At 44.4% G+C, this 24,434-nt stretch overlaps 1 protein-coding gene across 2 annotated transcripts in view; it reads left to right on the forward strand.

Moving 5' to 3' along the window:
• The first annotated feature begins 2,031 nt into the window (after nt 1-2,031).
• The window catches only part of XPO6 (exportin 6), a 107,852-nt gene continuing 85,449 nt past the window's right edge, over nt 2,032-24,434 (forward strand). For both annotated transcript variants that reach the window (XM_053554829.1, XM_053554831.1), the window contains exon 1: nt 2,032-2,707. In XM_053554829.1, coding sequence (XP_053410804.1) covers nt 2,705-2,707 — 3 coding nt within the window. In that variant the 5' untranslated portion in view covers nt 2,032-2,704. The remainder of the gene's footprint in view (nt 2,708-24,434) is intronic.

Below are 24,434 nucleotides of genomic sequence, written 5' to 3' on the forward strand. Positions count from 1 at the left end.
TTCTCTTGCCTCAGCCTCCCAAGCAGCTGGGACCACAGGCGCCCCCCACAACGACCGGCTATTTTTTTGTTGCAGTTTGGCTGGGGCTCTGTTTGAACCCGCCACCCTTGGTATACAGGCCGGCGCCCTACTCACTGAGCCACAGGTGCCGCCCAGAAATGCAAATTATTAAGCCCCATCCCAGACCTACTGAATAGGAAACTATAAGAGGGGGGGCCAAATAATCTTGATCCTGGGTGATTCTGATTCTCAGTTCAAGTATGAGCATGAGAAAAGAAAAATAGCTCACACTCCCCTCCCTCCCCCTTGTGTGGGAGCAATTATTTAAATTCTTTTGTTCTCCACTGGCTCCCTCCACCAAGAGCTTCAGGATTAGGCCAGGTGTGGTGGCTCACACCTATAATCCTAGCACTCTAGGAGGCGGAGGTGGGTGGATTGCTTGAGATTTGGAGTTTGAGACCAGCCAGAGCAAAAAGCAAGACTCCTGTCTCTACTAGAAAGGTAGAAAAAAAGGAGCTGAGAGTGGCAGTCACCTGTAGTCCCAGCTACTCTGGGAGGCATTTGAACTCAGAAGTTTGAGGTTGCTGTGAGCTAGGCTGGCCCGGTGGTAATCTACTCAGAGTGACAAAATGAGACTCTTTTTTTTTTTTTTTTTTTGTTTCAGTTTTTGGCCGAGGCCGGGTTCGAACCCACCACCTCCGGTACATGGGGCCGTACCCTACTCCTTGAGCCACAGGCACCACCCCCTTTTTTTTTTTTTTTAGAGACAAGAGTCTCACTTCATTGCCCTCCGCAGAGTGTCATGGCGTCACACAGCTCACAGCAACCTGCAACTCCTGGGCGTAGGCGATTCTCTTGCCTCAGCCTCCCAGTAGCTGGGACCACAGGCGCCCGCCACAAAAAGTCCAGCTATTTTTTTGTTGCAGTTTGGCGGGGGCCGGGTTTGAACTCGCCACCCTTGATATATGGGGCCGGCGCCCTACCCACTGAGCCACAGGTGCCACCCCAGAATAAGAATCTTATCTCAAAAAAAACCAAACAAACCAAAAAACACTTCATGTTCTAGGTATTTGTCATGCAAAAAACAATGTAATATTTAATTAAATATTTAATAATATTTAATAGTAATGAACAGTAATATTTATAAATATATTAATATACAATATTAATTTAGAAACATTAATTAATATTCAATCAGATATTTAATATTTAAATATTAAATAATATTTAAAATGCTGATCTGCAGCTTATCTTTTTTTTTCTTTTTTTTAGAGACAGAATTTTCTCACTTTGTCATCCTCGGTAGGGTGCTGTAGTATCACAGCTCACAGCAACCTCCAGCTCTTGGGCTTAGGCGATTCTCTTGCCTCAGCCTCCTGAGTAGCTGGGACTACAGGCGCCCGCCACAAAGCCGGGCTATGTTTTGTTGAAGTTTGGCTGGGGTTGGGTTCGAATCCTCCACCCTCAGTATATGGGGCCGGAGCCCTGCCCACTGAGCCACAGGTGCCACCCTTTTCTTTTCTTTTTTAGACTAAGTCTCACTCTGTTGCCCATGCTAGAGTGCCTGGTGTCAGCCTAGCTCACAGCAACCTCAACTCCTGGGTTCAAGCCATTCTGTTGCTTCAGTCTCCCAAGTAGCTGGGATTACAGGTGCTCACAAGGATGTCTGGCTAATTTATCTATTTTTAATAGAGAAGGGTATTACTCTTGGCTCAGGCTGAACTCATGAGCTCAAGGGATCCTCCTTCCTCTGCCCCTAAGAGTGTTAGAATTACAGGCGTGTGCCCTACATCAATAAAGATTTGAAGAATGAATGATCAAAGGAAGCGAAAGAGAAACCGCACCTTTACAAAAATGGTAGCCCCTGCTCCCTTTACCAAGATGGCTGCCGGCCCACGTGGACTAGCAGGCTGTGCGCGCTGAAGGAGGGGCCGGCGGAGGCGGGGCCAGGGAGGCGGGGCTAGCGGGACCCATCAGGTGCGGGCCCGCCTTCCGCCCTCCGCCCGCTCTCCCCCATCCCGCTCGCTCGATTCCGGATTGGTCCGGTTCCAGCGCCGCAGCCAGGCGGCCGTGCTGTGGGGCCGCCCGGCGCTTGCCACTTCCGGCGCGTTGAGGCTGTTGGTCGGGGGCGGCCGCGCGGCGTGAGCTGGCGGCTCTGGGGCGGACGCGCGCAGGGATGCTCTGGGGGGCGGCGGCGGCGGCCGACTGGGCTGAGACGGTGAGGACAGCGCAGGCCCCCGAGCCTCTTCTCTGAGCCGGCCGCCCGGGCCGCGTCGCGCCGCCGAGGCCCCTTCAGCCTCCGACCCTTCAGCCTCGGGGCCGGGGCCAGGCCCGCCGCTACTCCTGTCCGCGGAGGCCGGGGAGCCCCTGCCTGGGCCCGTAGCCTCCCCCGCGGGGGTCGGGCCCGGGCGGGGGGGCCCGAGCCGCTGCCTTTCTTGCCGGCTTCTGAGCCCCATTTCCTGCTTTTTCAGTTTCCTTGGGGAGGGGCGGGTGGGTGTAGATGAATTGTCCCGGGAGCACCCGCTGAAGCGGACTGGGCACCGTGCTGTTTTTAGAGGGTCCTTGCGGGACCCGGTGGGGAAGGGGTTGTCTTTGCATGGGCGGGGACTTTCCGATTCTGCCGGGACCATGACCTGAACTGTGCGAGCGGGACGTGTCTGAAGCCCACGAGCCAGCTCACCTGAGCCGCCCCCTCCCGGCCAGCATGGTAAGTGGGGTCGGAGCCCACTTCCTTCTTCGGGCGTCGGGTCAGGGGGGTGGGTATCAGTCTCGGGGCTGCTGAGCCATCGCTTCTCCCCTGGGCGGGGAGAGGCTCGTGCCTTGCCTGGCCGGTGACACATGCGTGCAGGGTGTGCACTCCCATCCCCCCAGGGTTCTCTCTGGACCGAGAGGGCCCTGCAAGCTCAGCAGGCACATCCCTTGCCTCTGGTGCTTTCCTCTCTCGACTGCAGCTTATCAGGACAGTAACTATCATTTATTTATTGAGGGCTTACCATGTGCCCTGCGCTTAATTGATTGGCGTGCGTTTAATCATCACACCACCCTTCAGAAGAGCTCTTGGTTCTAAAGTGGAAGACTGAGGCATAGAGCAATTAATTACCCAGCTCAAGGTCAAGCGACTTTAAAGTGACAATGGTATGATTTAGACTTAGGCATTCTGACTTTGGAGTTATTAAATAAAATACACTTAAAAGAGCTGGACGGATTCTAGAAGATGTCATTTAGCTGTTGGTTTATGTGTGGGGAAACAGGGATCTCAGAGGTTGCTTGCAGAGATAATGGCAGAGTCAGAAAGGATCTATTCTTTTGATATCAAGGCTGCTGTTTTTTCTGCTACATTCTCTCTGGCCTTTCCCCTGGTAGTGCTTGGATTACTCTTGGATTACATCCTTTCAGGTCCAGCTTAAAAGCCACCTCTAAAGATACTGTCCATATTTTCTAGACCAGTAGATATTCTCATTACTCTCTTAGATTGTGTAGTCACCTGTTTGTTAAGCATTTGTCTTTTCATTATTGAAATTATTTCTGAGCCTTATCCATTACTGTGGACTCAGCTCCCTGGAAGATGAAATCATCTGAACCTTTACCTGCCCCAGCTCTTGGCAGTAGTAAGTGCAGGTCAGTGGTTGATTGATTGCCTGTCCTGTGTTTGAGCAGCTCCAGGATAGAATCGTTCTTAGTGTCTCCCATTTTGCCCCTGCCAAGTTAGTGGTGTGTAGAGAAAGGGCTGCAGCTACATCTTCTGTTGATACAGATGTTAAGCCTGTGGGATTTTCAAAACATTTGACATAAGGTCTGTGGGTGATGTGTGGTCCTGGGTGTAGAAAAAGAATCTAAGGCGTATAGCCTTTGTCCTTATGGGGTTACAGCCACGTGGATAAAATACACCACTAAGGCTGAGCAGCACTGTATAGTATTTACTACATGTGCTCTATGTAAGTGTATTTTTATACACACACACGTGCATAGTATCTATAGTGGCAGATCAATGAAGCTCTGTGAGTTCTAATTTCCTCATCTCTGAAATATGGAGATAGGAATTCTTTAAAGAGTAATCCAAAGGTATGAGGTATAATGTTTAGTGGTTTGTGAAGTAGTTTCCATTCCTTTCTTTTTTTTTTTTTTTTTTTTTTGTAGAGACAGAGTCTCACTTTATGGCCCTCGGTAGAGTGCCATGGCATCTCACAGCAACCTCCAACTCCTGGGCTTAAGCGATTTTCTTGCCTCAGCCTCCTGAGTAGCTGGGACTACAGGCGCCCGCCACAACATCCAGCTATTTTTTGGTTGCAGTTCAGCCGGGGCCGGGTTTGAACCCGCCACCCTCGGTATATGGGGCCGGCGCCCTACCGACTGAGCCACAGGCGCCGCCCTCCATTCCTTTCTTAATTATTCTTTTTTTTTAAGACAGAGTCTCAAACTGTGGCCCTGGGTAGAGTGCCGTGGTGTCACTGCTCATAGCAACCTCAAACTCTTAGATTTAAGCAATCCTCTTGCCTTAGCCTCCATGTAGCTGGGACTACAGGTGCCCGCCACAATGCCTGGCTATTTTTTGGTTATAGTTGTCATTGTTTGGCGGGCCCAAGCTGGATTCGAACCCGCCAGCTCCGGTGTATGTGGCTGGTGCCTTAGCCACTTGAGCTACAGGTGCCGAGTCTCTTCATTTATTCTTTTTTTTTGCAGTTTTTGGCCGGGGCTGGGTTTGAACTCACCACTTCCAGCTTATGGGGCAGGTGCCCTACTCCTTTGAGCTACAGGCGCTGCCCTTCATTTATTCTTTGAATAATTAAAAGACTTTTTTTTCTTTACTTTTTTTTTTTTTTTGCAGTTTCTGGCCAGGGCTGGGTTTGAACCCGCCACCTCTGGCATATGGGGCCGGCGGCCTACCCCTTTGAGCCACAGGTGCTGCCCTTAAATTTTTTTATTTTTTGTGGCAGAGCCTCAAGCTGTGGCCCTGGGTAGACTGCCATGGCATCACAGCTCACAGCAACCTCCAACTCCTGGGCTTACTCGATTCTCTTGCCTCAGCCTCCCAAGTAGCTGGGACTACCTGCACCGGCCACAACGCCCGGCTATTTTTTAGTTGTATTTGTCATTGTTGTTTGACAGGCCCAAGCTGGATTTGAACCCGCCAGCTCTGGTGTATGTGGCTGGCGCCTTAGCTGCTTGAGCTACAGGCGCCCAGCCTTTATTTTTGTTTTATGATGGCAGTAAAATTTACCAGTTTAACCATTTTTAAGTGTACAGTTCATTAAGTACATTCACATTTTTGTGCAGCCATTACTGCTGTACATCTCCAGAAGTTTTTTCATCTCCCCAAATTGAAACTGTTCCCATTTTATACTATTCTATTTTCTTCTTTTCTTAGTCCTCCCCACCCCCAAGCCCCCAAAACCACCAGTTTACTTTCTGTCTCTGAATTTGACTACTTTAAGAACCTCATATAAGTGTAATCGTAAAGCATTTGTTCTTTTGTGACTGGTTTATTTCACTTAGCATAATGTCTTCAAGGTTCAGCCATGTCAGAGCATGTGTCAGAATTTCCTTCCTTTGTAAAGCTGAATTCCATTGTGTATTTGTACCACATATTGTTTATCCATTCATCCATCAGTGGCTACCTAGTTGCTTCCACCTTTTGGCTGTTGTGAATAATGTTGCTATGAATATGGATGTATAAATCTTCCAGTGAATTTTAAATAGCTGCTATATGCCAGGCCTTAGGAAATATACAGATGGATAAAACAGACAAGTTCCCACAGGGAGCTTAAAACATTGCTTTAGGACTCTTGAACAGAATTTTTGTTACTGAGCGAGCTAGCCAAACACCCTTGTATTCAGGTTTCATTTTAACTGGCAGTTATAGAGCATTATGAGAATGACAACTTTAATTACTTTTGAGTAATTGTAAAGTAGTTGATTTCATGACCTCCATGCATATTTTTTCTGAGGTGAGTTGGATTATTTAGGTAATAATGGGTGGACATAGTGGAGTGAGGTGTCTGAGCACATCTTTTTTGTGTCACACCAGTGGCTCATCTGTGAGTAAGTATCTCAGGGTTAGGAGCTTGGGCAGGGCAGACCTTCTCTCCCAAAGGCAAGGAATCTATTGCCTGGTTTGTCTCTTATGGGAAGGGGGTCTTTTCCCTTGGATTCTAGCTCTTTATTTACTCTAAGAACTTATTTCCTCTGCATTTCTTTTTTTTTTTTTTTTTTTTATTTTTGGCCAGGGCTAGGTTTGAACCTGCCACCTCTGGCATGTGGGACCGGCGCCCTACTCCTTGAGCCACAGGCGCCGCCCTCCTCTGCATTTCTTACTGATCTAACAATTTTACTTTTTTTTTTGAGACAGAGTCTTAGACTATGTCACCCTGGGTAGAGTGCTATGGTGTCATAGCTCACAGCAACCTCCAACTCTTGGGCTTAAGCGATTCTCTTGCCTCAGCCTCCCAAGTAGCTGGGACTATAGGTGCCTGCCACAACACCCGGCTATTTTTTGTTGTTGTTGTTGCAGTTGTCATCGTTTGGCAGGCCCAGGCTGGGTTTGAACCCGCTAGCCTTGGTGTATGTGGCTGGCACCGTAACTACTGTGCTACGGGCATCAAGCCTAACATTTTTACTTTATAGAGCTTTAGTTGGCATAAACTTGCCTTGGCATCACAGCACACAGCAACCTCCAGCTCTTGGGCTTAGGTGATTCTCTTGCCTCAGCCTCCCGAGTAGCTGGGACTACAGGTGCCCACCACAATGCCTGGCTATTTTTTGTTGCAGTTTGGCCAGGGCTGGGTTTGAACCCACCACCCTTGTTATATGGGGCCGGTGCCCTACTCACTGAGCCACAGGAGCCACCTAAACTTGAGCCTTTTTAATATCTTTTTTTTTTTTTTTCCCTCAAACTTCAGTGCTAATAAGGCTTGAAAATATGGCAGGTGTTGTGGCTCACACTTGTAATCCCAGCACTGGGAGGCCCCGGCAGGAGGATTGCTTGAAGTCAGGAGTTTAGTACTAGCCTGAGCAAAATTGAGACCCCCATCTCTGCAAAAAAAGTGGAAAAATTAGCTGTTTGTGTGTGGGGGTACACCTGTAGTCCCAACCACTCAGGAGACTGAGGCAGTAGGATTGCTTGAGTCTAGGAGTTTTGAGGTTTCATTGAGCTATGATGATGCCACTGCATTCTAGTCAGGGTGACAGAATAAGATTGTCTCAAAAAAAAAAAAAAAAAACCTAAGAACAAAACTTAAAATGGTATGACATGATAAAAAAAACTTCTTTTTATTACTATTATATTTAAACTTAAGACTATTATGTAGCAAAACTTTTATTTATTAGCATATTTGATGTGCTAGCTACTTTTTCCTTTAGTCATTCAATGTTACACTAACCCTGCTAGGTTACATTATTGCTATTACTACCAGAGGGAGGTGAGATTAACAGAACTGCTCTAGGATACCTATTTGACAAGTGGTTGAGCTGGCATTTGATCCAAAGTGCTCTAGCAGTACATTGTGCATCCTCATGGAAAAGGTGATCAGGAGGTAGATACTGGCATAGAGAATATGAAGAATTTTCTTTGATCTCTCCCTCTAGGAGGAGGGATCTTGACCTGCACATTTAGAATCAGTTAAAAAAGATTTGTAGTTGCAGTATAGAAGAGACTGTTAAAGATCAAGAAATGACTTTGCTGAGTGTGGTGGCTTGTAACTGTAATCCTAGTGACTGGAGCGGCTGAGGCAGAAGAATCACTATGCCTAGGAGTTTGAGGCTGCAGTAAGCTATGATCATGCTAGTGCAGCCGTTCTTTTTTTTTTTTTTTGTTTTGTAGAGACAGAGTTTCACTTTATGGCCCTCAGTAGAGTGCTGTGGCATCACACAGCTCACAGCAACCTCCAACTCCTGGGCTTAGGCGATTCTCCTGCCTCAGCCTCCCGAGTAGCTGGGACTACAGGCGCCCGCCACGCGCCCAGCTATTTTTTTGTTGCAGTTTTGGCCGGGGCTGGGTTTGAACCCGCCACCCTCAGTATATGGGGCCAGCACCCTGCTCACTGAGCCACAGGCGCCGCCCAGTGCAGCGGTTCTTCACCTGTGACTTGGAACCCCTTTTTAACAATGAAAATACATTGTGGCGTTAGGAAGATAGCCACAATGCTAGTGCACTCCAGCCTGGGTGAGAGCATGATCTTGTCTCTCAAACAAAGAAAAAGAAATGACTTTAACAGCTTTTGAAAAAATTAGTACATGAGGCCTGGTGTGGTGGCTCATGCCTGTAATCGTAGTACTCTGGGAGGCCAAGGTGGCTGGATTGCTTGAGCTCACAAGTTTGAGACCAGTCTGAGCAAAAGCAAGACCCCATCTCTACTAAAAATAGAAAAACTGCCTGTAGTCTGAGCTTCTTGGGAGGCTGAGGCAAGAGAATCGCTTAAGCCTAAGAGTTTGAGGTCACTGTGAGCTGTGACACCATGGCACGCTACCAAGGGCGACATAGTGAGACTGTCTCAAATAAATAAATAAACAAATCAAAATAGAAAAACTGAGACAAGAGTATTATTGAGCCCAAGTTGGAGGTTGGAGATTGCTGTAAGCTATAACGCCATGGCATTCTACCTAGGGCGACAGCTTGAAACTCTGTCTAAAAAAAAAAACAAAAAAAACAGGCAGCGCCTGTGGCTCAAGGAGTAGGGGGCCGGGCCCCATATACCAGAGGTGGTAGGTTCAGGACCCAGCCCCAGCAAAAAATAAAAAAATAAAAAAAATAGTGCATGGCAATTCAAATGATAAAAATGACCTGATAACAAAAATGTGGCAGACAAAATTAATGTGGGGTATAGAGAAATAATTCTCTTACTTGATTTCCTGCTATCAGGCTTAAAATCCTAGGAGCTGTGGTTGCAATATAGTAATGTAATGGTTAATATGTATTATATATACATGGCTTAGTATATGCCAGGCATTTTGCATATATTAACCCCATTGACTGCACCAAATAGTGCCAGGAGGTAGAGGCTATTTTTATTTCCTATTTTATTGGGAAATTAGGCAACTTCCTAAAGGTCACACTGCCAGTGTTAGTGGCGATAACTGCTGTATTTTCAGGATAATGTTGCTCCTGTTTCCTAGGAGTCAGTTCAGTGGGGAAGATAAGACTTATATTCTGATAAATGCAAGAGATTGTGACAAGGGTGATAGTAGTAGAATGTAGTGGGGCAAATGCACATTGGTACAAAGAATATATTGATACCAATCTGAGGGAGATTGGCTGAGGAGGGTCAGGGAAGGCTTCCTAGAGGGCGATATTTGGGTCTTGAAGTATAAAGAGGGGTTTGGGGCGGCGCCTGTAGCTCAGTGAGTAGGGCGCCGGCCCCATATGCCGAGGGTGGCGGGTTCAAACCCAGCCCCGGCCAAACTGCAACAAAAAAATAGCCGGGCGTTGTGGCGGGCGCCTGTAGTCCCAGCTACTCGGGAGGCTGAGGCAAGAGAATCCCGTAAGCCCAAGAGTTGGAGGTTGCTGTGAGCCGTGTGACGCCACGGCACTCTACCGAGGGCGGTACAGTGAGACTCTGTCTCTACAAAAAAAAAAAAAAAAAAGAGGGGTTTGACAGTTGGTCCAGGAAAGAAAGGGCCTTCCAATTAAAAGTTGTTTGCAGATAGTCATGGAGATGAGATATGTATCAATAAAGATAACAGAAAATAGTTAAGTGTCAAGTGAGAGTGAAGGAAGGAATGAACATTTGTTGAGTCCTTAGCACTTTGTAGGGCCTTCTATGCGTATGCACACATACACATGTACATGAACTGCACAAACATGCTATTTTTTCTTATCTTAAAAAACTTGTACTTTTTTGGCCAGGTTTTGCCCCATTTCTTTGTTCCCTTTGTAACAAAACTCCAAGGAAACAGTGGTCTTTACCTGGTCTCTTAATTCTTCACTTTCCAGTCTGTCTTAAGTTCATTTGTCAAAGTCCCTCCCACCATCATTGCTAAATCCAGTGGATAGCTCTCAGTCCTCATCTCATTTGACCTGTCGGTAGCATCAGACAAGTTGAATTCTCCCTCTTCAGTTGAGTCTGTCTTCACTTGGCGTCTAGGACCCTAAGATGTGCTGTTGTTTCTTCCTTGTCTCACACAGCTGGAGTGCTCTAGATCTTAGACTTAGTGAATTCTTCCAGGCCACTTATAAGCCAACAACCTCTGGTCCAGAGACCTCTCTCCTCAGTTTTAGTTCTCAGATATCCTTCTGACTGCTTAACGTCCAAGCTCATTTTCAGACATGTAAAACTCTCTGAGCTTACCTTCTCTACCGTTGCTCACTCTGTTCCAGCTACCTTGTTTTCCTTATTTTCTTCAAACCTTCCACCTGTGTTCTTGTCTGTGGGCTTTGTCCTGGCTGTTGCCTCTGGTAACATTGTATTTCCCTCAAGAATCTGTGTAACTAAACCTCTAAGCCTTCTCAAGAATGGTCCTCCCAAAGAGGCCTATCTTTACCACCTTATTTAAAATGGTAATCCCACTTCACAACTCCCAGGCCCTTACATCCTGCTTTGCTTCTTTTTGTTTGATTTTCTAACATTTTATATGCTTAATGCTATTTATAAGGTCTACTTTTGTTGTCTTCTTGTGCTAAAATATTACCTCTAAAAGCAAAGAACATTGCTTTTGTTCTTTGGTGTATCCCAACAGTCCAGAACTATGCCTGGCATAGTAGACAGATAAATTGTGCATGTTGTGGAGGTCTTGCATGTTCAAAGGAGGTTTTAGAGAGGGAGGGAATAAGTGAGGTTTCCTAGGATGAATAGAATTTACAGAGGATATTTCAGAAGAGGAGTATGTAACTAAATGTTAAAACATTGCGTAGAGTGGTTTGGCCATGGTGGAGGTTTTTGTGAAGAAGTGGTTAGAGAGAAGGCTACAAATGTTGCTTGTCCAGGGGATCTCCAGTACCCTAGGAATTTGTCTTACTGTTTCTTGGCTGTTTTTTCCATTAGGGAATATCAGTCTGTGCCACATGTAAGTTAAATTGGTGTAGAAAATGAGATGTGACACCATTGCACTAGATGCGACCGTGTGCCTGTATGGATGTGACACGTCTGCTCTTGGATGTGGAATAAGGAGTAGAGAGGAAGACTGGAGCCAGAGAGTTGTTACTTTAAACTCCAATTCCAGAGTTTTGGGATGAAGGAGGAAGTCAAGCTCAAGCAGATTTTAGAAACCTTATCATTTAATGACTAGGAATAGTAGGAAATCTTAATTAGTTGGTGATTTGGATTTTGTAGCAAAGGAATAGATGACAGGTAAGGAAACTGACAAGGAAGATCTGATAGGAGATGGGCTATGTGCTGGTAAAATGGGGGATTTGGCCATGTCTGCAGGTGGGCAGTTGCTGCGTGTTGAGATGAAAGTAACTGACACTGGGTAGGACAAAGGCATTGAAGGTTTTAGGTTGTTGGATTGTCAGTTGGAATGTCCAAGTCAAGGAAGATGTGATAATGGGCTGGGATGAAGAGGGTAGGAATTTGTGAAACCGTAGCTGCTACTTTTTCAACCTCTTTTCTCACCTGTAAGCCATTGCAGACTGACTCTGTATTCACCACTTTGCAAGAGCCTGTATAGCCTCTGTGCAGAATCCAGTGTACATGCACATTTTCAGGCCTTGTGCCATGTGATTTTTCCTGTGACTTTGGCAGCCACATGTCTCCTGTTCTTGAAACACTTTTTTCTTGCCTCCCTTGGCATCCATGATTTTACTTTCTTGGTTTTAGTGTCTTTTGATTTTCTTTTCCATGGCTTCAGCTATGACCCATGTACCAATGAGAACTAAACCTTCCTCTCTAGCCTTGGCTATCCACCTAAGTGTCCTGTAGACATCAAACAGTCTAAACCAAATCCATACCCGCAGGTTAGTGCTTCCTCCCGCATGCCCTCGTTCTGTTAATGGCCTTTATTCACCAGCTACTCAAACGGTAAACCTGGATCATCTTTATCTTCCTCTTCTTCAGTCTCCCCTACACCCCTGACCTGTTGATGCTGCTGCTAATGCAGAGTGTCCCAACCCCGGCATTTGTCTCAATTCCCCTACTTTGGCATGGTCTCTTGCTCTGACTGTTGCTGACTTGACTGAGCCCCAGCTTCCTTGTTCTCCCTCCATCAGTTCATCTTATGTATAAGCTACCTCATTGAGCTCAGATGTGATCCTACTATCGACTCAAACCATTTAGAGCAGAGGGTACTCATTGTTGTCAGAGACCAAGCTTTCGTAATAGTGGGGGAGTGGCACATGGCCCTGAATTTTAAGTTTCACTTCCTTTTAGATTTCTCAGTAAGGATGAAAATGGTTTATTAAATACTTAAAGTGATTTATGTAGTATATCTTTTGAAGACTTGTCAAATTATATATTGTTCTCTAGCCACAGCAACCCCTTGTCCTTACCTGAATACTTAGTACACTTTTATATTTCTCTGCTTGAATGTCCTTATCTTCATTTTTGCATATGAGACCTGCCATTTTAAGGTTACCATAAATGTCACCTCTTTGAGGCTTTCCAGCCACTGGCCTGAGATACATTATCTTTCATTATAGTTAAGTTTTTTTGACTTTCATTAATTTTTTTTTTTTTTCGAGACAGGGTCTCATTTTGTCACCCTCAGTAGAGTGCTGTGCCATCATAACTTACAGCAAACCCAAACTCTTGGGGTGAAGCAATCCCCTTGCTTCAGCCTTCTGAGTACCTGGAACTACAGGTGCCCACCACAACATCTAGCTATTTTTAGAGACAGGGTCTTTCGGTTGCTCAGGCTGGTCTCGAACTCCTGAGCTCAGGCAGTCTATCCACCTTGGCCTCCCAGAGTGCTGGGATTACAGGCTTGAGCCACTGTATTTGGCAGCTTTCATTAATTTGATTTACATTCTTTCTTTATAAGAACTGGAAGACTGGGCGGCGCCTGTGGCTCAGTGAGCAGGGCGCCGGCCCCATATGCCGGGGGTGGCGGGTTCAAACCCAGCCCCGGCCAAAACTGCAACAACAAAAAAAATAGCCGGGCGTTGTGGCGGGCGCCTGTAGTCCCAGCTACTCAGGAGGCTGAGGCAAGAGAATTGCCTAAGCCCAGGAGTTGGAGGTTGCTGTGAGCTATGTGACGCCACGGCACTCTACCGAGGGCAATAAAGTGAAACTCTGTCTCTACAAAAAAAAAAAAAAAGAACTGGAAGACTACATTCTTTTTTTATTTTTTCTTCCTGGGGATTCATTGAGGGTACAATAAGCCAGGTTACACTGATTGCATTTGTTAGATACAGTCCCTCTTGCAATCGTGTCTTCCCCCCCTTCTGATTTTGTAGACCTTGTTTTGCCACCTGGGATTGAGTATTCTTTTGATTCTTTTAATGCATTTAACATTGATTTGCTGATTCCCCCTACTTCTGTGTGTTGTCCTTATTTATAAATGATAGTCCGGCTGGATATAGTACTTACGGTTCATCCTTTTTTTTGTTTGTTTTTGGAGACCAGGTCTAGCTCTGTTGCTGGGGCTAGAGTGCTGTGGTATCAAAGCTCACTGCAGCCTCAAACTCCTAGGCTCAGGTGATATTTCTGCTTCCCAAAGTGTTGAGATTACAGGTGTGAGCCACCACACTTTGCCCAAGGGAGACATTCTTTATCAATTTTCCCTGGAGGATGATATGCCTGCTTTAATGTATTTACCTGGTTCTGTAATGTTGTTTATTTTAGATTTTCAATGTTTGCTGTCACTACCATCAGTACTGCAACAAACACATTGATGTATCTTTATATACTTTGTGTAAGATAAATTTCTGTACATAGAATTGTGGGCAAATGATAAGTGCATTTAAAAATTTTGCTAGTCCTCCAAAAAGGTTTCATCAGTTTACGCTGTCACCAGTGGGATAGTTCCTGTTTTCCCCACTTAGTAGACAATAGTTAAAACTTTTTAATGTGAATGGTGAAAATAGCACCTCAGGAATCACATGTATTGTCCTTCAGTCATCAATGAAGTGGAACAACTTTTGATATTTTCTTGCTACATGTATTTTTTTCTTTCTTTCTTTTTTTTGCAGTTTTTGGCCAGGGCTGGGCTTGAGCCCACCACCTCTGGCATATGGGGCCGGCGCCCCACTCCCTTGAGCCACAGGCACCACCATATTTTTTTCTTATGTTAGCTCATTTTTCCTTTTTTTTTTTTTTAAGAGAGCCCGAGTGTCACTCTGTCGCTCCCAGTAGAGTGCTGTGGCATCATAGCTCACAGCAAACTCCAGCTCTTAGGCTTACATGATTCTCTTGCTTTAGCCTCCCGAGTAGCTGGGACTACAGGCGCCCACCACAATGCCTGCCTATTTTTTTGTGGGAGTTTGGCCGGGGCTTGGGTTCAAACCCAACCACTCTTGGTATATGGGTCTGGTGGCCCTACTCACTGAGCCACAGGTGCTGCCTAGCCAATTAGTCTTGATCTCTTCATCTGTGTACATTTTTTTTTTTGCTGGGTTAGCTAATGGGTTTTTTTATTTATTTATTTTTATTGAGACAGAGTCTCACTTTGTCACCCTCAGTAGAGTGCTGTCGCAACATAACTCACAGCAACCTCAAATTCTTGGGCTCAAGTGATTCTCTTGCCTCAGCTTCCCTAGTAGCTGGGACTACAGGCGCCTGCCACAAAGCCCAGCTATTTTTTTTTTTTTTTTGTTTGTTTGTTTAGCAGGCCCCGGCTGCGTTCAAACCCACCAGCCTTAGAGCAGGTGGCTGGTGCCCTAACCACTGTGCTATGGGCGCCCAGTCTGGGTTTTTTAAAAAATGTAATCTGGCTGAATAATTTTAGAATGTTGATGAAATTGATCCAGTTTATAATACCTTGCACATGGGCGGCGCCTGTGGCTCAGTCGGTAAGGTGCCGGCCCCATATACCGAGGGTGGCGGGTTCAAACCCGGCCAAACTGCAACCAAAAAATAGCCGGGCGTTGTGGCGGGCACCTGTAGTCCCAGCTACTCGGGAGGCTGAGGCAAGAGAATCGCTTAAGCCCAGGAGTTGGAGGTTGCTGTGAGCTGTGTGAGGCCACGGCACTCTACTGAGGGCCATAAAGTGAAACTCTGTCTCTACAAAAAAAAAAAACTTACTTGAGACTATAGCTTTCTTCCTATCAATGCCAAGAATAAAACAGTATTTATAATACCTTGCACATTTGGTTGAGCAATTACAAAATACATTTCTTTCTTTCTTTTTTTTAGAGACAGAGTCTTACTTTGTCGTTAGAGTGCTATAGCGTCACAGCTCACAGTAACCTCCAGCTCTTGGGCTTAGATGATTCTCTTGTCTCAGCCTCCTGAGTAGCTGGGACTACAGGTGCCTCCCACAACACTCGGCTATTCTTTTGTTGCTTTTTGGCTGGGGCCGGGTTCGAACCCGCTACCCTCGCTATATGGGGCAGGCACCCTACTCACTGAGCCACAGGCGCTGCCCTACAACATGCTTTTCATGCTGCTGGTTTAGGGTAGGGTGGGCAACTTGTGGCTCTGGGCTTTCTGGACTCTTGAGTGTGGCCTGTTTTTATTTTTATTTTGTACACTCTTCAGTGCTGGTATTGTCTGGGATTGTGTCCTATTGACCTTTATCTTTTTTTTTTTTTTTCCTATTGACCTTTTTCTATGGACATAAAGGCACACCCACACAAACAGAAAATAAATGACAAAAAAATCTCTTTAAATTTTTCAGGTGGGCACAGCACCCGTAGCTCAATGGCTAAGGCGTCAGCCACATAACACCTGGACTGGCAGGTTCAAATCTGACCTGGGCCTGTGAAACAACAATGGCAACTACAACAAAAAAATATCTGAGCATTGCAGCGGGCACTCATAGTCCCAAGTACTTGGGAGGCTGAGCAAGACAATCACTTAAGCCCAAGAGTTTGAGGTTGGGCTGTGAGCTGTGATGGTACAGCACTCCACTGAGGGCGACACAGTGAAACTCGGTCTCAAAATAAAATAAAATAAAATAAAAATTTCAGGTGATAATCCTTGCAATTTAAGACACATTGGTCAAAGAAATACATGACAATGATATTATTGAGTTTAGCAACACTATAATTATTTGGTATTTTATGGATCATAACAGCAACTTCAGCCATTTGCAGAGTAGTTGTTCATACGTTGTAGTGCATTTTTCTTATTCTTTGCTTTTCTTATTCATTTTTTCTTATTCTTTTCTTATGCATTTGAATGGCACTCTCTCTAATTCTCCTAGGTTAGCAACTGCTGCTACGGAGAAAGGGACATCTATTCTTGTGGCTTCTCTAAGTTGGGTCTCAATGGATGAATATGAGTTTGCTAGGCAAAAACAGAGAGAAACATCATTTTGCAGTTTTTTTTTTTTTTGGCTGGGGCTGGGTTTGAACCTGCCACCTCCAGGATATGGGGCCGGTGCCCTACCCCTTTGAGCCACAGGCGCTGCCCGAAACATCATTTTGAATAGAAGGAATGAAGAACATATGCAAAGACACTGATGAAAAAAAAAAGACCTGTGCTGTGGGCCATGCACAGAATAGTAGTAGCCACTATTTACTGAGCACTTAGTATGTGCCAGGTACTTTCATATAATATTTTTATTTTATCTTTGCAAAAATCTTAGGAGTGGGCAGCGCCTGTGGCTCAAGGAGTAGGGCGCTGGTCCCATATGCCGGAGGTGGTGGGTTCAAACCTAGCCCCGGCCAAAAACCACAAAAAAAAAAAAAAAAAAAAAAAAATCTTAGGAGTGAGATACTACTATTATTTCTATTTTATAGGTGAGGGAATCAAGGCACAGTGAAAAAGGCAGACCAAGATTTAAACTCAGAGACTTCTGGCTTCAGAGTCCCCTTGGTCCTACCAGCTCTGCTGCTTACCTAACCAGGAGTGTGGCCTTTTGACTGAACCAAATTTTACAGAGCAAATCCTTTTAACTAAGGTCAAGGCAAACATGTTATATTTGGGGAGCATAATGTGTCAGAAAGTATCTGGCACATACTAAGTGCTCAGTAAATAGAGTAAAAATATCTCATTTTACTGTTGGGATGATTGGCCCTTGTCTCTGGAGCTTTGCAAACATGCACATAGTCATATGCCACATAATGACAGTTTGGTCAATGAGGGACTGCTTATATGATGGTGGTTTAGATACACAAATACTAACCATTGTTACAGTTGCCTACAGTATTGAGTACAGTAACATGCTATACAGGTTAGGTTTGTGGCATAGGTGAGTACCATGTAGCTTTGTGTAAGTGCACTCTATCATGTTTACACAACAAAATTGCCTGATACACATTTCTCAGAATGTATCCCTGTCATTAAGTGATACATGCCCGTACTTCATTGAGGAGTGCTGAAAAGTCATATCCTATAAATGAGACTTCTTATAAAGAATAAAAAACTTGAAGGCTTTTGAAAGGACCTCAAAGAAATACAAGAAAATACTTTGAGAAACAGTAAAGATTCCTCCTTTTACCTCAATAGTGAATAGATTGAAAGTGAAAGTTTTGAATTGACAGCTAGACCTATGGTCATTTAACATTTGTGTTTTTGACTGTCGTAACCTTTATTTTTATTTGTTTATTTTTTTTAAAGAGACAGTCTCACTTTATCGCCCTCAGTACAGTGTGGTGGCATCACAGCTCACAGCAACCTCCAGCTCTTGGGCTTAGGCGATTCTCGTGCCTCAGCCTCCTGAGTAGTTGGGACTACAGGCGCCCGGCTATTTTTTGTTACAGTTTGGCTGGGGCTGGGTTTGAACCCGCCACCACTCTTGGTATATGGGGGCGGCGCCCTACTCACAGAGCCATAGGCACCGCCCTGTCAGTAACCTTTAAAGTCTTTTTTTTTTTTTTTTTTGAGACAGAGCCTCAAGCTGTCGCTCTGGGTAGAGTGCTGTGGCATCACAGCTCACAGCAACCTCCAACTCCTGGGCTTATGCGATTCTCTTGCCTCAGCCTCCCAAGTAGCTGGGACTACAGGTGCCTGCCACAACGCCTTGCTATTTTTTGGTTGTAGTTATCATTGTTGTTTGGCAGGCCCAGGCTGGATTCGAACCCGGCAGCTCTGGTGTATGTGGCTGGGGCCTTAGCCACTTGAGCTACAGGTGCTGGGCCACCTTTAAAGTCTTTGATATTGTTATTTTTGAGAATGTTTGAAGCAAGTCACTTAGGTGTCTGGTGAGTACGCCTAGCTGAAAGCAGTTCCTAAAATGGGTGAGTGCTGGGCCATTGCAAAAATTGCTGATTATTTAGAGGAAGTTGGAAAGCTGGTTGTGGTATGAATCAATGCACTTGAAAGTGTATAATTTGTAATTCTTTACTGAAACTGAAAGTTAAGATCAGGAGAAGACACTGTTGGTGAATCTCCTGGATCACTTGTAACAGAATTGCAAAATAAATGAGAATTCATCTAGTTTACAGTTATTGCATGTAAGTTCTGGAGTTTTCTAACTCTGGATGAGGAGATGTGCATCTTAGCAAATGATTACAGTGTTGCAGGATAAGTGCAGAAGTAGAACCTTGTGAAAGGCATCACTACTTAAAAAAAAGCCTGGCTAAATTGGGGATGGGGCGGTTGTATCAGGGAAGGATTCCCAGAGGGAGGTGATGACTAAGTTGAGTTTCAAAGCAGACATTAGGAAAGTCAATAGGCAGAGAATTTGGAGCTTGAGGTAGGGAAGTAGAAGGGCATCTGGGCAGAAGGAGCCACAGACACATAGGAAAGGGGGAAGGATTAGTTGTCTCTGGTCAGTTATAAAGATGAAAGCTCTGAAGTGTTGTTGAATAAGGCATCTAACAGATTGCACAGATGATTCTAGCAGGCATCTAGGCTTTTGGTTAATTTGTGAGGAACGGACCCAAAAGCTTTATTATTGCCCAGCAAATTATTTATCTGCATTCTTCATTCTGTTTTTAGAGAAAGACAAATTAAGTGATCTGTCAAGGATTTCTTTGTTTTAAGTATCTTATTTTGAGATAATTTAAGACTTACAGAAAAGTTGCAGAAATAGTACAGGGAGTTTCTGTATGTTCTTCTCCCACAGGGACTTATTAAAAAACAAAACCGGCCAACAGTGGCTCATGCCTGTAATCCTAGCACTCTTGGAGGCTGAGATGGAGGGGCCAGATTGCTTGAGTTCAAGAGTTTGAGACCATTCTGAGCAAGAGTGAGACTCTGTCTCTACTAAAAATAGGGCATTGTGGTGGGCACCTGTAGTCCCAGCTACTCGGAAAGATGAGCAAGAGGAACTCTTGAGCCTAAGGGTTTGAGGCTGCTGTGAGCTATGATGCCATAGCTCTCTACCCAGGGTGACAGAAACAAAACAGCCAAATTACAGTAGCCAGGCCTTCAAACGTTTGTGGCCAGTAATTTAGCTCAATTTCTGCACCTTCTTTATTCTAGTACCATTTGGCAATTTAAGTAGGTACTGATGCTACTATAGAATCACAAAATCTTGTCACCTCTTGATTTTGCTTAGTTATTCTCATAGTAAAAAGTATTTTGTAGATTATTTGGTAACTTTTAAAATAGACAAGAAATTACCACCATCTTATTCAGCTTCTAATTACATTTTGGTTTGCTTCCTTCTTGTCATTTTCCTGTTTACTTTTAAAATACGGTCGAGGTTACACTGAAAATGCTCTTTTTTCTTCTGCCTTTTCCACTTACTGTATAGCATACGTGTTTTTTCAAATCATTAAATACTTCATAAATCTTTACCGTGGCTATGTAATATTGCATTGCATGAATTCTTAAGCTATTAGGTTGTTCCATTTTTTTGCCATGGTAAATAATAATGTGATTAATGTCTTGGCAGAAGGCTTTTTCTGTGTTTTAGAAAATTGCCTTAGGATAGAGTCCCGGAAAGTCCTAAGGGTATGAAGATTATTATTTTTTTCTTTTTTATAAACCCTTTATCTTGGAGTACTTGTAGATTTAGTCTGAGCATGTTTAAAGCACTTCATCACATGTTTCTGAGAAAGGTTAAACCAGTATAGTCTTCCCATCAGGTGTAGATTAATAAACTCATCAGCTTTGGGCAATCTTAGGAAAATTGTTGTTCATTTAATAGGTTAAAAAATAGCTTTTCATTATTTTTTCCTCAATATCTTTTCTTCTGTGTGTGTGTTGGAAAAGTTATCACTAAGTTAGGTTTTTTTGTTTATTTATGGAAGACAAATCTATGCTTATTTTTTTACTTAAGTACCGCTTATACTTATTTAATGTATTAGAAATGGTACCTTAACATATTTTAATTTTTTACAGTCTTAACGTGGTTACTTATCTTTATTGCAGTAAAATACACATAACATAAAACTTGCCATTTTAAAGTATACAATTTAGTGACATTAAATATATTCACCATATTGTATAACTGTCTCTATATTGTAGGTTTCAGGCTTTTTCAGTAAACCTGTACCCATTAAGCTATCCCTTCCCATACTTCACCCCTCATTCTCTGGCAACCATAAATCTGCTTTCTGTCTCTATGGATATGCTTATTTTAGGTATTTCATATAAATGAAATCATATAAGATATGGCCTTTCGGTATCTTCTAAAGCAGGGGTGTTCAACCTTTTATTTTTCTGTGCCACACACTGGAAGAGTAAGAGTTGTCTTGGGCTACACATTATATACACAAGCACTAACAAAAGGTGATGAGCAAAAAAAAGGTGTGTGCATGCTTTTCATAATATCAGACACCACAGATAAGCAAAATAAGTCCTTACAAGTCAGCATGTGGCTGGGGCGGCAGGCTGGACACAAGCACTTTAAAAAAGATGAGTTAGATAAGTTTGAACTGAATCTTATGTATTTTGAAAATTGAAAGTTTATTTATGGCAACAGTTTGAATTCAGCATATTTAATTGTTCAGAATGCCCTATGCCCTGGGCATTAGGAAGAAACAGTTTACAGTGACTATAGGGTGGGATGGAACTTAAAATAGGGACAAAGATAGGCAAAGTATGGTGCTTTGGAGAGTGAAAGCCAATGAATGTTCTATGGCTGGGAATACATAGAAAACTGCTAGACGTTAACCTTTATTTGGAGTGTATTAAGGAGAACTTGGAGGTAAGGTATTTTTCTCTTTGTCTTCAAAAATAGGTAGCCTAGGCTAGGCAAAGCGGCTCACACCTGTAATCCTAACACCCTGCCAGGCCGAGGCGGAGGGATCACTTGAGGTCAGGAGTTTGAGACCAGCCTAAGCAAAGCAAGACTCCTCTTTCTACTAAAAACAGAAAAATCAGTCCCAGCTATTTGTGAGGCTGAAGCTGGAGGATCTCTTGAACCCACAAGTTTGAGGTTGCTATGAGCTAGGTTGACTCCATAGCACTCTAGCCTGGAGCAATAGAAGGAGACTGTATCTCAAAAAAAAATTTAATTAATAAAATAGAAAAGAAAGAAAAAAAGCCAGCCTAAAAAGCAAATACGTTTTGTTTGTGACAATTTGTTTTTTCTTTTGGCTGATTTTTTTGGTTGGGATTCATTGAGAGTACTAGAAACCAGGTTATACTGATTGCATTTGTTAGGTAAAGTCCCTCTTACAAACATGTCTTGCCCCCAAAAGGTGTGGCACACACCAAGACCTCACTCCCCTCCCTCTTTCCCTCTCTCTGCTCTTCCTTTCCCCCACCCTTTGTGACAATTTCTAATATGTAAGTCCTTATGTATGGATTTTTGCTTAAGAACAAGGGTGGTGTTGGGGATGACAAAGACAAACAGAGGATCTCAGTCATCTGTTTCTCAGTATTGCGCATTTTCACTGGGATCCCTGGGTGTAGGAAGTAGTGTGTTTTTAGGTGAATGGATTTCATTCTTCAGGTAGAATTTTTTCTTTTTTTCCTTCCTTTCTTCCTCCCTCCCTCCCTTCCTCCCTTCCTGCCTGCCTCCCTCCCTCCCTTCCTTTCTGTTTTTTTTTGAGACTGAGTCTCACTTTGTCACCCTTAGTAGAGTGCCGCGGTGTCATAGCTCACAGCAACCTCAAACTCTTGGGCTCAAGCGATTCTCTTGCCTCAGCTTCCCAAGTAGCTGGGACTATAGGCGCCCACCGTAACACCTGGCTATTTTTATAGACGGGTTCTTCCTCTTGTTCAGGTTGATCTCAAACCTGTGAGCCCAGGCACCCCACCCACCTCAGCTTATCAGAGTGCTAGGATTACAAGTGTGAGCCACTTCCCCCGGCCTTTATTTTTATTTTTTATGCAGATAGGGTGTTACCACGTTGCCAGGCTGGTCTCGAACTCTTGAGCCTCAATTGGCTGTGGAAGGAGGCTCTCTTAAGCCCAAGAGTTCAAGGTTACAGTGAACTGTGATTGCAGCCTAAACAATAGCACAAGACCTTGTCTCTTTTTTTTTTTTTGTAGAGACAGAGTCTCACTTTATGGCCCTCGGTAGAGTGCCGTGGCCTCACACAGCTCACAGCAACCTCCAACTCCCGGGCTTAAGCGATTCTCTTGCCTCAGCCTCCCGAGTAGCTGGGACTACAGGCGCCCGCCACAACGCCCGGCTATTTTTTGGTTGCAATTTGGCCGGGGCTGGGTTTGAACCCGCCACCCTCGGTATATGGGGCTGGCGCCTTACCGACTGAGCCACAGGCGCCGCCCGACCTTGTCTCTTAAATTAAAAAAAAAAAAAAAAAATGCCCTTCTAAAAGGGGCCTCAGAAAGAAAGGAAAAACTTTTGCTGCTAGACTCATGGGTCTAGTTCCAAACCCTTACTGCCCCAAACAGAAATGGAAAACACTTTTGTATCATTCTTACATTTGTAAGCACTGGTAGCCGGTCTGCATAAAAATGAAAGTAAAGGCATTTGGCATTTTTGGGATTTTTGTGAGCCTATAGTTGGCTTGTTATGTGGTATTTTTGTCTATTTTTTTTTTAAAGAGCTTATTGGCTCACCAGTGACATACAGTGAACTAGTTTTGCTCATTTATGGTTAAGAGTGCTGAGGGATTTACGAACATTGATGCCATTTCATTCTCACCTGTACCTCAGGGAGTACTGTTCTAAGTTCATTTTGCAAGTGAAAAAACTTGAGGTCAGAGAGGTTAAGTAATTTGCTCAAGTTTGTGCTGATCAGTAAGTGGGGGAAGTCACAATCAGATGCAGATCTGCTTTGACTCCAGAGCCCACCCTTCAGTTAAGGCATAGCCAGGACAGGGAGTGCCCAGGCACCTGTTGGGAGTGGGGGAACTGGTGTGGGATTTCTAGTCATCCTTGCCTTTGTGCTGCTGCCCAAGGTGAAGCGGCAGAGCTGGGAGGACTGAACCAAGGCAGCATGCTATCTTTTACCTCTTTTCGTCTCCTCATATTCTAGCAGGGTGGGTTGAGAACTGTGGGAAGAGCGACGCCTGTTCGTCTCCCAAGCTAATTCCGCTTGCGGTGTGAGGATTGGAGGGCTAATCAAAAACTGCATGTAGAATAATCCCTTCATTATCTAGGGAGATGAGCAAGGCCAACCCTGGCAGGGTTGAGTAAGATTGGATAGGAGTTAAGTACTTGTTTCCTTTCTCCTATGCAACCTTCCTCCCTCCCTCACCCCCCCATCCCCAACACAAAAAAAAGGTTCTGTCTGCTTTCCTGCTGCTCACTGTGGCCAATGCCACCACAATTCTGCTTTTCTAACTCAGTGAATTGTCAGTGGTGTGGAGGAAGGGGACCAAGATAGTTCCTGTGTTACAATATAGTTTTCCATATTGTATAAGTTATAGCTTTCTAAAAAATCATTGTTTATTGCTAAGCATACTATTGAAAGTGAAACTGAACAAAAATAGCAGTGACTAGTAATACTGTGCAGAAACCAGAGCATGTGGAGTCCCTAGTCAGAGAGAGTTACTATGCAGTCCTCTCCCTTTGTGGCTAACAGTCATCTGTGGTGATGGGAGTACTGTTTAGAACTGCCTTAGAACCACCGGGCCAGGAAGGGTCACCTCCTGCTGACTTAGATCTCTGCTTGTGCAGCACCCTCACACTTCCTCTGTAGCGTAATACCGTCAAAGGTCCCCCAGCAGCTGCTCCCATGACCATGATTATATTGTGTGGGATACTTAAGCACTCTTTGGCAATTGGTAATGATAGTTTGAGAGATTTTGAGGAATGTGACTGGATGTGAATTAAAGTATTGGTCAGGCATGGTAGCTCATGCCTGTAATCCTAGCATTCTGGGAGGAGGTGGTTGGATTGTCTGAGCTCACAGGTTGGAGACCAGCCTGAATAAGAGCGAGACCCCCCATCTCTAAAACATAGCCGGGTGTTGTGGCAGGCACCTGTAGTTCCAGCTACTTGGGAGGCTAAGCCCAAGAGTTTGAGGCTGTGAGCTATGACACCACAGCACTCTACTGAGGGTGACAAAGTGAGACTGTTTGAAAAATAAATAAATAAATGAAGTGTTAAGGTAGCACTGGGTGTACTTAAAGGGACAAGCTGGTGACAGCTTAG

The sequence above is a fragment of the Nycticebus coucang genome, chromosome 12 (genome assembly GCF_027406575.1).
Source record: "Nycticebus coucang isolate mNycCou1 chromosome 12, mNycCou1.pri, whole genome shotgun sequence".
In the NCBI taxonomy this organism is placed as follows: Eukaryota; Metazoa; Chordata; class Mammalia; order Primates; family Lorisidae; genus Nycticebus; species Nycticebus coucang.